The sequence below is a fragment of the Trichomonas vaginalis genome, chromosome IV (genome assembly GCF_026262505.1).
Source record: "Trichomonas vaginalis G3 chromosome IV, whole genome shotgun sequence".
NCBI lineage: Eukaryota > Parabasalia > Trichomonadida > Trichomonadidae > Trichomonas > Trichomonas vaginalis.
The window spans coordinates 26,555,337-26,567,453 of record NC_067206.1 but is presented as its reverse complement, the minus strand read 5'-3'; the positions used below and the strand labels follow the sequence as shown (position 1 = coordinate 26,567,453).

At 33.0% G+C, this 12,117-nt stretch overlaps 6 protein-coding genes across 6 annotated transcripts, besides 4 other annotated features; 3 read left to right on the top strand and 3 right to left on the bottom strand.

Moving 5' to 3' along the window:
• Positions 1-4,625: part of a mobile genetic element that runs on past the window's edge.
• Positions 714-1,667, bottom strand: TVAGG3_0173300 (protein of unknown function, DUF4106 family; the record flags this gene model as incomplete). The annotated part of the gene is made up of 1 exon (XM_051225380.1): positions 714-1,667. A coding segment is annotated over one exon (954 nt), but the record flags the coding sequence as incomplete, so codon positions are not given.
• Positions 2,123-3,080, bottom strand: TVAGG3_0173290 (protein of unknown function, DUF4106 family; the record flags this gene model as incomplete). Its single annotated transcript, XM_051225379.1, has 1 exon — positions 2,123-3,080. A coding segment is annotated over one exon (958 nt), but the record flags the coding sequence as incomplete, so codon positions are not given.
• On the top strand, positions 3,940-4,521 carry TVAGG3_0173280 (uncharacterized protein; the record flags this gene model as incomplete). The annotated part of the gene is made up of 1 exon (XM_001320311.2): positions 3,940-4,521. A coding segment is annotated over one exon (582 nt), but the record flags the coding sequence as incomplete, so codon positions are not given.
• Positions 4,531-4,625: a terminal%2Cinverted (terminal inverted repeat of Maverick-3 transposon ID:TVAGG3_0173270).
• Positions 4,626-4,681: 56 nt separating this feature from the next.
• Positions 4,682-4,807: a mobile genetic element.
• Positions 4,808-7,288: 2,481 nt separating this feature from the next.
• Positions 7,289-7,844, top strand: TVAGG3_0173250 (N-acetyltransferase protein; the record flags this gene model as incomplete). The annotated part of the gene is made up of 1 exon (XM_001320312.1): positions 7,294-7,758. The coding sequence occupies one exon, from the start codon at positions 7,294-7,296 to the stop codon at positions 7,756-7,758; it is 465 nt and encodes a 154-aa protein (XP_001320347.1).
• A 305-nt stretch (positions 7,845-8,149) lies between these two features.
• On the bottom strand, positions 8,150-8,754 carry TVAGG3_0173240 (cilium assembly; the record flags this gene model as incomplete). The annotated part of the gene is made up of 1 exon (XM_001320313.1): positions 8,194-8,730. The coding sequence occupies one exon, from the start codon at positions 8,728-8,730 to the stop codon at positions 8,194-8,196; it is 537 nt and encodes a 178-aa protein (XP_001320348.1).
• Positions 8,755-8,930: 176 nt separating this feature from the next.
• Positions 8,931-10,390: a mobile genetic element.
• A 116-nt stretch (positions 10,391-10,506) lies between these two features.
• On the top strand, positions 10,507-12,081 carry TVAGG3_0173220 (pre-mRNA 3'-splice site binding; the record flags this gene model as incomplete). The annotated part of the gene is made up of 1 exon (XM_001320314.2): positions 10,691-11,710. The coding sequence occupies one exon, from the start codon at positions 10,691-10,693 to the stop codon at positions 11,708-11,710; it is 1,020 nt and encodes a 339-aa protein (XP_001320349.1).
• Between the last annotated feature and the right edge of the window lie 36 nt (positions 12,082-12,117).

The following is a 12,117-nucleotide window of genomic DNA, read 5'->3' as shown; positions in this document are numbered from 1 at the left end:
GTTCATCTAGTATGTTGCAATTTCCCATGTCCTTTTTGCCTTTTGGCTCTGGTCGCCCATCTCAGGTAACCTATATCCTAGAAAGAGTTTGTCATAGTCTGTATTTGAGTCTTCGCGTATTGTTTGCATGACTCTTTCCTGAGTTTCCGGTTCAAGCGCTTCAAACAGTGCCTGTCCATATGGAATAAGCTCGTTTCCAAATATATGTTTTTGTAGCCATTCTGGTTTTCTTTCCATGTTACCAACTATATCTTTTGTGAATGGGAAAGCTTTTACCCAATCTTTCAGTCTTGCGTCGTTTATTTCTGTAGTTGGTTTTATTTTGTCAAGGAACATTTTTTCAATACTAACATTTCATTTGGTACTGTCCATTTGAGTTTTCTTAAATATTCATCCCTTCTCGATTCATCGTCTGCAAAGTAAGTTTTTATGACATTTTGTAAACTTTCGTTTGCAAGGTCATGTACAATAGGTTCTCTTCCTTCTCTCTCCCTAACTTTCTTTCTAAACTCTTCACCAAATATACCATCTCTATGGTTCTGTGTAGTTCTTTGAGATAAATGTTCTAGAACGTCAGGTGTTATATTTCCATCAGCCATGTTCATTTCATACTGGTCCAAAATATCTGCATGTTTCATATCTTTCAATGGCATTAAAGCCGCGCTTAAAATACCAGCTATATCTGGTTCACCATTGACTTCCATTGCGTCTACAACTTCTTGGAATTGTGGTTGTAAGTTTATGAACCACCTATCCGGGTTAGCTTTATGACCCCATCTCATTGTAGTTCCATCGTCTGCAGAAACAAAAGTAGGTTTGTTTCCATCTTGGTTAGGTTCTGAATGAACTTTAAACAATGTTTCATTTCTATATGTTTTCTTGAAATTTAACCTTTTATTTTCACCGAGTTCATCCGAAGATTGAACGTTAAATGCTCGTAAGTAAAAAGGGTTGTTGTATTTGTGTACATTTTCTTTCAGTACTTCCATTCTATGCTGAATATTTTCATCTGGTGTTGGAGTCTTTTGTATGTCGGCAAACATTTTTCGATATTCTTCTACTATGTCAGCCGAATTTTTTTTAGACTCTTGGAAATATTCCATATTCTCCGCATACTCTTGTTGAGGGTCAAGATTTTTCGGCTGTTCCAAATCTTCATCTAGTTCTGTGAAGTTAGTTTCCAAAGGAGTGACTTGTTCGTTTCCTTCAGGCTCTTCTAGCTGTTGTTGCTGAACTATTTCTTCCATGTCTGGTTGTATCTGAACTTCTTCCTGTGGAGTTTCTTGTACCTCATCTGCTGGCATTTCATATATTCCGAGACCGTTTTCAACAATTTCCCTATCTACGTCATCCGCATTCATAAGCTTTTGTTCTTTCGTTCCGTCTCTATTTTTTACGCGTTTCATGACGAAAGTTGAATTGTCATTTAGCTCTGACATCAAATATCTCGGAGTAAATTCATCCATGTCATTTGGATGATATGCTATTAAATCATATCCCTTAGCGAGCTTGTATTTTCCAGGTTTGAGATTATATCCGTTTTGGTGCTGAGCCATAAAGCTAAATAGGTTCGGGTCAGTATTTCCATCCTTGAACTTTCCAATAGCTTCTTTATATCTGTCACTAAAGTCAACAGTATCTGGGAAACCACACTCTTCTTTAAGCATTTTTAAGAATTCTTGGTTTCCTTGTTCTCTACTTCTTTTATGTCCTTGCTCTGTTTGTGGTTGTTGTTGTGCAGGGTTTTGAACTGTTGGTTGCTGTGCTGGTTGTTGTGTTGGTTGTTGTGCTGGTTGTTGTTGTTGTTGTGTTGGTTTTGGTGCATGCCTGTGTCTGTGTCCATGTGACGATGTAAATGTGTTAGGTAGTCCTGGTGCAGGTGCTTCTCTTGGAGGGTTTGGTGGTATATAAGTTCCACCAGCTGGCACATATGTTCCATCTGCAGCGTAATGTCCTACCTGACTTTTCGTTCTTAAGAAAGCATTTACTAGGTCTGTTTTGGTCTGTTGTAACTCTTTTTCTTGACTTTTCACAACAGTTGCTCTAACGGCGTCATAGGCACTTTGAACTGCCTGTCTCGTTGCTGCATCTGTTATTTTCGTCATATTTTGTGCTACTTCTTTTAACTCTTTGTCGAAACCTTCAGACTTCAGTTTCTTTCCAGATGAGAAGTCGTTCACTTGTTTCACCTTACTATGAAGAGCTTCGAAAGCGTTCTTAAAGTCAGCATTTGTTAAAGCTTCATTTGAACTATCTTCATCCGCTTGTATTTTTGTCCTTATTGACCCTATGAGTTGGGCTGCTTTAGCGTTGGCTTGGGCATCTAACCAGTCATTGTTAGCTTTTATATATTCTGCGCTTTTCATTGCCTTTTGCATAGCCGCGTCGTTATTTTTACTTTCTTGTGCTAAGTTTTCATACTGTACGGTTTGGTTTTGCAACTGTAAAAGTTTTTCTGCCTTTACATTTGCTTCAACTTCTTTTTTATACTCATCGCTATCCATATATGTCTTCAGGGCTTTTTGTTTTATCTCTTCATCTTTCAGTATTTTATATTGAGTAGTATGGTTTTTCAAATTTATGACATCTTGTTCCATTTTTGCTACTTCTGCTGCTTTTTCTGACACTTTTTTCGCATATTCCTCTGTACTTAGTTCTTTCAGTTGTTCTTCTTTCTTCTTTTTCTCTACGTTTAACTCATTGAGTTTCTTTGTGTGTCTGTCATATTCTAGTTTCTTTTCGTTTTCACTTATTTGCTTCTGTATGTCTATGTTTGACTTTTTGACATCTGTTATTTGATTTTTGAGTGAACTCAAATTCATTTGACTTTGAGGGTTATATGCTGTTCCGTCTGCAGCTCCACCATAGCCTGCCATTTTCGCTAAAAGTGCCGCTCTTAAACCTCCACTCTGTGCACCAACAACTCGGTTTAAAAGCATAGGATTGCTTGACATTTGTTGCAACATAGTGGGGTCATTCAGCATTTGTTGTTGCAACTGTTGTTGTGGTGTCAGTTTTACTATTGGATGTTTCAATGCTCTCTTCCTCTTACGTATATTCTTACGTAGCTTACGTGGCATTTTAAGTGAAGTTAAAAAGCGGTTTTTGACAGATGTTTATATGACACTTTTTGTTCAGCTCAAAAAACTACTCGGTCAAAGTGTTGTCAGTTTTGTAAAATATTTGTTATATCGTTCTATAATATTTTTTTAAAGTACTCAAATATATACTTTAGAAAAGTGGGTCTATCTCTATGAGCGTTGACGATAGACCATTATTTGTTCGAGCAAATATATACTATCGTATGTTAAAAATATTTTGACAAGTGTAAAGTATGTGTAAGCTCCTTTCTGTCAAAAGTTTGTCCGATGGTGAAAAAAGTATATATAGAAAACAAAAAACGTTTATAGTTCATTCAATATTTGAGATGGAACGGTTTGCCAACGGTAACTATTAAATAAAATAAAAAAATAGAGGGGGTTACCGTTGACGAAAACGGTTTATTTTAAACTTTTCTATGAGTAGTCCGAAAAAACAGTTTATTTTTGTCTAATGGCATTCGCTAGCGTGTTCGCTCCAAATTCACCTGAAGAAATTGCTTGCAGACTTTCAGCGCCCACAGGTTTAGAGCCTCAATATCAAACTGCAGCATCTACACATTCTCCAAGCAGAACAGACAATTCAAATTCAAATTTGTCCTGCAATTCGCTCAATCCAAAGCCACTTTCACTACCAAAAACAATACCAAACGAGCTCCGTATTACAAAGAACCACAGCAACGCTGAACTACGCAAAATACTACTCAGATTGTCTGAAGAATACTTCAATTCAAAGCCAGAAGAAAGAGTTGCTGCAACTTTTAACAAAGAATATTGTGAACAACTCAACAAAGTTCTTGCAGACTTTACCAAACTACAAAAAGAAACACCTGACCCATTCGAATTAGGCGACACAATTGTCAACTATTTTCCAACAATAACAAAGATAGTGTTTGACAGAACTATATGTCAGCTTATTGAAAGTCTTCCACCCAAAGCTGCAAAAAAAGTCGAACAGTTTTGTGTCGAATTCAAATTAAAGAGTTACGGATATCAGGATGACGAAGAAGAACGTGAGTACGGACAAGAAACAGCAAAATGGCAATGTCTTAGCTCACTCAACCCCAAGTTCAAACCATTATTTTACTCAGACAACAACACAATTCAAGTACGCAAAATTGCTATTCATTTCGTTAACCAAGCAGAAGACATTGAAGAAGGAGACTCTATCTCAGTTTATGTTTGCTACTGCAAGTTTTTCAAGGACGAATTTGGAGGACCAATTCTCATGCATGTCTTCAAGCCACATCAGCAACTCTACGTTGAAACTGAAATAACACTCATGCATGGAATGTATCTCAAGTTTGAAAGCCAATTGGAAAACACATACAACATTTGGCTTTCATACATTCAATTCGATACACCAGATGACTTTGATGTTGAAGAAGAAGACTCTACTCAAGAAGATGAACCACAAGACTAACAATTTTCCGAATAAAAACTTCATTATACTAAACATCTTCAGGGCTAGAAGGGGCGCAGCCCCTGGAAGCCCCACTACCTTTTTTTTTTTTTTTTTTTTTTTTTGCTGAGCTATATGAAATATTTGGATGCGCATATGAAAATTCCCTATATTGACACTTTTCGTGACGCCAGCCCTCTCAAATTTTCTCTCGTGACACCGTAAACTTCTCAAAAATAAATGTAAACATCTGAATTCTCTGAACTTTACATCGTGACGCCTCGTGACGCCAACCCTAGTTTATACCGTTCAATAACAAATTTAATGCATTAAACTAACAATCTAAACCGAAATACCAAATATGAGAACTTTCAAGTTATCAATCTATAGCGTAATTTATGTTCCCATACATCATTATCTAACAGTATACGGAAAATTTGGGTCTTAAGCTCACTTTTGGTCTTATTTTTTTGACAGAGTGGGCCGCATAAATATCTGTGAAATTCACTTCGTATGAAATTGAGGTGTAGTCTAACGGTTAAAACCACCGAATTGGCTTTACTGTTGAGGTTCCGAGTTCGAATTAAGTATCACGCTTTTCTTTTTTTCTTTTTTTTATACTTGAAAAATAAATAGAAGATTGCTATTAGTAAGAAACAAGTAAACTGTTTTCAGTCATATATATTGAATAAATTAAGATTACTAATAACAATTATTTGAATTTGACACAAATTTATTAATATGAATCAAGTAAATGTTCTCAAGTTCAATATTCATACCAAGAGACTTAGTCAATCTTGGTATAACTGAATTATCCATATCAAAACATTTAAATATTCAGAATTGTTCTAAATTGTTATAGGTGGAAGAGCGATTACAAACATAAAATGTATTTTAAGATAGGTAGATACAAATAGACTGTCAATTATAAAAAACATAAAACAATATTCTAAAAAATTTTTATTCTTATGAAAATATTGATTGGCTATAACATGTATCTAATGGTCTGTTTGAATCTCATATAAAGCAAAATTGAAAATTACTGAGAATAATATCCAAATATAATAATATTTTTAATTTGAGATCCAACTATGGTAATTATGTATTATAATGATATTTGTTGTAAGTCATTATGTTTGTATGATCATAAATCAAAAATATAAGAATTTTTTGTTAATTTCTTCGGCAATCCATCATTTAAGCTTCAAATATCTATTGTCACATGCTAACATACATGAAACTAATTAAATGGGTATATCGAAAATAAGTTAATATGAATAAATAGAGAAATTGAGGTGATTGTTTTGCAATTTTGAAATTTATTCACGTTTATGTTGAAATGTGATATTATTCATATAATACCAGATCTCATGATTATAATAATAAAAATAATTTGAAGAATAAATGAGATTGGTATTAAAAATTGGATTTTGACACACAGCTGCATAATCAACTTATATACATAAGAATATTAAGCGATTAACAATATTTCTTTCTCAAAATTGTTTAAAATTTAAAGATCAAAGTTCATATATTTTGAATTTAGGATTAAAAAATCTTATACCTGTTTTGTAATTTGATTGTAATATAACCGAAAAGATTATTTTACAAAAATATGAGTATTTAAATACGAAATATATTATTCATGGTTCAAATTCCAAATTGATTCTTATTAAAATAATTCTTGAGTATAATACAATTTATTGATATAATGAAAAAAGAAAAAATAAGATTTATTCGGATTCGAACCTGGGTTTTCCGACCCCAAAAATAAAGCACGTTAGCAAATGAACCACATAATTATTTTATACAATTTTTATTTTTAGCTATAAGATTTTTCCCCAAACTTGCTTACCTGCAAATATACCTTCAGCTACATAATTGATCAAAACTTACAAGGTCAAAGAGTAGCTTAATACTGCACATTTCAATATACTATTTACTTCATTTTCAAAAATTATTACATATTGTTCAATTAACGATTTTTTCTTAGATGACTTTACTAACCAAACTGACCCATTCGCATCGCTCATTACCAACTTACAAAGTCGAAAACACAAGTTTCTGCGTCCACAGAGCATATGATTTAATAACGGATATCATTTTTAAATAGATGTGTATCTATTAACGAGCATTTTCATTAAATCTCATACAACAGAGAAAGAATACGAGTCTAATATGGTCAGAGAGACTTGTGTCAGATTTTGAATTTTGTAGATTTCAACACAGTATCTCAATTTTGCATACCAAGATATGCGCCTCTACAAATTCTTTTCATATCCGCTCCGACTTCAAGCGTAAATACTTCCCATCTCTTACAATCATTACTTTTTTCGAACTCCCTAAAATTTTTTTTTAATTTTTTATTTTTTGACACTTTGCAAAATCTTAATATACATAGTATATAGACGCTATGTTTTTGCAAGTTTTTTTGCCAAAGTATTCAAAATTGTGGGAATTTTGCGGTTAAAAATAAGACCCAAAATGATTTTAAGACCTACTTTTTCCGTATACTGTAATATTTTCATTGGAAAATTTCCTATGATAATATGTACCCATTTTTATCGAACAAAAACATAGCTATGTTCGTTAAAAAAGGAAATTGAGACTCCAAAGAAGTTTTGCAGATAGAATATTAAATATATGAATAAGAAGATTGATTATTCAATATTTGGATTATGTGTGGCAGATATCTATAAAATATTCACGAAAAAAGATGTCTTGATGCAGGAATTATGGAGATTTTTTCAGAACAAATTTTTGTTTTGTCACTTTTTCATTTATCGTTCCTCAATGTCAGACATCACATATAGAGCTTACAAAGGAGAAGAAGAAGTTCAAGAAGTTTTCAAACTAATTGATGACGAGCTTTCCGAACCATATGGACTTTTCACATATAGATACTTCATGGCTGTTTGTCCCCAACATTGTTTGTTGGCCCATTGCAATGGCCAGCTTGTTGGCGCAATTATCGGTCGAGAGACAAAGAAGGATGATGGTCGTGTGAAAGGTTACATCGCAATGTTGGTTGTCTTAAAGGAACATAGAAAGAAAGGTATCGGAAAGAAATTAGCTGTAGATTTAATCGAGGAAATGAAAAAGACATGCACAGAAGTTGTTATAGAGACAGAAGTGGACAATTTCCCAGCTCTCCGCTTATACGAATCACTTGGTTTTGTACGTACAAAACGTCTATTCAGATATTACTTAAATGGAAACGAAGCATACCGTCTTAAGATATGGTTCAACCGAGAATAATACTAATAAATCTGTTTTTATGTAAAACTACTATTCATTCTCGAAAATTAAAGCTACTTTACGATATATTAACTACTGAACTAAACTATATAGAATTATTAATTGTATGGTCATTCTTTTAGATTATTAAGAAAAATATTTAGATAAAATTAAACAAATTGTTGAATGATATGAATGAAACTAAAGCATAAAATTCCGTATGCGATTTAAGATGCTTGATTATCGTGAGTGCACAAATAAATTAATACCAAACTTATGATTCTTTATATTTCTAGAAATTCTTTTTCCATTTTATATGCATGAGGTGAAGAATAACAACATTAGAAATTTAGGATTAGAATTCTCAGTAAATCAAAAATAAATGAATTTAAAAGCAAATAAAAACATGTTTACCGTTCTGTAATCAAAAAGTCATAGTATAAATTGTAAACGAAATTAAAATGCAATTTGGAATGCCGAAGTTCTACCTAATATTAGATTAATATCTAAATGAATTTTTCCAACTGTTTCTGATTTAAGTTTATAGCGATCTGTTGGTAAGTGAGCAAGTTCTTGATTCTTCAAAAGTGGAGAACCGCCAATATATTTTGCAGTTAATTCTTCAACATTAGTTCCTATTGGTCTCCAAACATCAACGTCAATTTTATGATTTCCTGGTTCCATGGGGAGTGGGCAAAATGCATATCCACCAAGATATGATCTACCAAGTTCATCATGTTGCCAAACTTGGAAGGAAAGCTTTGGCCATCCCTGAATTCCAGTAAACTCGTAGTATGCATCGATTGGATGACTCCAAACAACAACGTCGCTATCGTCGCCAGATTTATCTGTTTGAGTTTGTCCTAAAGCAAGGCCGCTAACAAGACGCCATTGAGTTCCATTTACAAACCAGAACCTGCAGAAGGCTGCTTGCTTGAATCCTGATGCACCTTCGATTCTACCTATGAAGTAAGCGTCTGCTGATTGCGCCATTTCTGTAAATTCAACGAATTTTTTTGTGAGATGTTCAGCCGTTTATTATTTATCCTTTGCACAAAATTCAATTTTAAAGTGATAAAAAGCTTTGTTGATGTTATCATAGTATAAAAACCAAGATTACTTGATAAAATTTCTTGAAATTATCCTAATCAAAATAAAAATCGAAAGATTTTATGAATATCAACGATATATAGAGAAATAAATAGGCCAATCCCTGTGGGTCCCAGTGGTAACTTTCCATGGAAACCACACAGTGTGAATATTTTTGATTTTTCACGGCAAAAATTATAAATATTTTTTTCATTTTTTGATTTTTGAAATTTTTTTGGAATTGGAGAATAAAATTTAAAGCGATAGATATGCTCAATTATTCAAGATATTGTTATTAAATCAGAAATCAATGATAAATATAGAGTTTTATAAAAACTTACCATGTGGTAAGATGAAATGACCATAAATTGAGTTGTGGAACCTAAAAATACCACAAAATTGAGAACTTTTCCCACAAATTGAGAACTTTCACCATAAAATGAACGATGTATATCCACGAAAGTTACCACAACTCACTTCTCGCACAAAATATGATTAATATTACATATTAAATATATTTATCAACATTAATTATTTTGAATTGTGGTAAAACGATATGACACAGATTTTTTTATAAAAATTGGTAAAAATGTTTATTTTAATTTATATAATTAAATATTAAAATTTTAAATTTTGAAATAAAATAATTTAAATTCGTCCGTTATCTTTAATTCGCTCGGCGAATGCCGAGCTTACGTACTCATGTATTCCTTCTTGTTACAACTCGAACAAGAACATCACCTTTAACATATTATCAAGAAGCCCACTATAAACTTTTCATTTGATGAGTTTTGAATCGCGAGCTTCTTGAAAGTCAAACTACGCACCAGCACTACAACTTCTTTCACACGAACTAATACAAATTTACACATTGGAGCTGCTTTGCTCTGAGAATTCTCATCGATTGATGACAGTCCAGCTAACCAAACCGAATCAATACACATATATACATTGGAGCTACTTTGCTCTTATTTCTCTCATCAATTGATGAGAGAACTCAGAGTAAAGCAGTTCCAATCGAACAGACAAGCTAGCACAAGATTACACATTGGAACAGTTTTACTCTGAGAACTCTCATCGATTGATGACAGATCTCAGAGTAAAGTAGTTCCAATCGAACTACACACAAGCACTGCTTATTACAGCAACCCAATCAATACGCACATACACATTGGAGCTGCCTCACTCTGAGAACTCTTCATTTGATGAGAGATCTCAGAGTGAGGCAGCTCCAATCGAACTACATACAGACATTACCGCTAACCATAACCCAATCAATATACGTATATACATTGAAGCTACTTTACTATTATTTCTCTCATCGATTGATGAGAGATTTCAAAGTAAAGCAGCTCCAAAAAGAAAGTGAGAAGAAAAGAAGGAAAAAGAGAAGAAAGAAAAAGAAGGAGAGAGAAAGAGGAAAAGAGAAAAAGAAAAAAGGACATATTAAATATGGTATGCTGTTTTTAGTGCCGAGGCGGCGAAGCCGCCGAGGCACGATTTTTTTGGTCTCTTCCTTCCACGTGGTAAGCTTTTTGAAAAGTTTGGACAGGCCTATGAAATAAAGAGTTTCTAAGCATGTTGATTTTCCAAATTTTTTTTTGAAATTTTAAAAATGAAATTAAAAACTTGTAAATTTTTTATGAAAAAGCAGAAATTATGAAAAATTTTGAGGAATTTTAGAAAATTTAAATCGATAAATCAAGTATATAAAACACATAGATTATAAATACATGCAAAAATTAAGTTTTTATCTATGAAACACTTTTGACACTTTTGTTCATTCATGCGAAATCAAAAATCTCGCGCAAGCTCAGAAAAAGATCGGATTTATTGTTCTTTTTTTGAGCGAACTGGCGCATGCATGCATGGAGAAATCTGTTCAAGGATGCACATCAAGCCACAAGTTTCAAATACATTACTTTTAGCAAATTTCTACCAAAATCCATATCATTTTATGTCATTACTTCCACCAGACACATTAATAATCGAAAATGAAACAATTCGCAATAATTTTGATGAATTTTACCTTGATGTTTACGAAGAACTTCGAACATTTGGTCCTATTTCAGAATTTGTTGTATCAGGTAATCTCTGCGAGCATTTACTCGGAAATGTTTTAGTTATGTATGAAAATTTAGAAAACGCACTTACAGCTTACAATAATTTACGAGGAAGGTACTATGGCGGCCGCCCGATTGATGTTCAGTTTTCTCCTGTTGTCAACTTTAATGTTGCTGTTTGCCGCCAGTTTAAAGAAGGTAAATGTCCTCATAATGAAAAATGCAATTTTATACATCCGATAATACCTTCAGACAACATTCTAGAGTTGTGTCCAGTTTCACATGTTATGGGACACAGTTCTTTGTCTTTAGAAGATTTACAACCAATCCAAAATACAAACACAAGAAGTCGCGATAGAGACAGAGACAGGGATAGAGAACGTGATAGAGATAGAGACAATTACAGAGAAAGAGATCGCAATAGATATCGTGATTTTGAAAGAGAAAATGAAAGGGATCCATACCAAAGAAACAGAAATTATAATTACGATAGAAATCCAAGATACAGTGATCAAGTTCCTCCACGAAGATACCAAGAAAACGTGATAAGAGACTATCCACCACCTGAATCTACTGCTTATCGACCAGATTTACTACTTCCTGGCCAAGGAATATACGAGTATCCGCAACCTGACGAGTATCAACCAAATAGAAGAAGATATCCATCTCCAGAACAAGCTGCTCCACCTCCATATTATAATCGTTACAATCCGGACAGAGGTTATGACAGAAATCCTGATAGAAATGATTATTACAGGAATCCAAATAGAAATTATAATGATAGAGGTTATAATCGTGGCCCAAGACGTGATTCCTACTAATTTCAACAGCAATAGATCTTTAATTAAATGATGTCTTTGAATGATTGTCGAATCATTCATTAAGAACAGCCTTTTATTATTTTTTATAGATTGTTTGATTAATAAAGTTATTTTTTAAGAAATCATTACTGTTATTTATTTCCTTTTGCTGGTATGTTTACAATCTATAACATTCATGAAATGATTACACTAAGTTGAAATTAATTTTCAGGATTTGCAAATATAATTCATGTGACATATATTGAAATCAATATATTAGGTGCAAAAGCATTAACATTCACTTTCTTCTACGATTTTTGTTCGAATATTTTTTCGGAAAATTCGATTAAACAGTTTAGTTAAGTGATCATCAAAATTAAACTTATTAGCTGCTAGAGCTCATGAAATAATGATAAGAACATTGACAA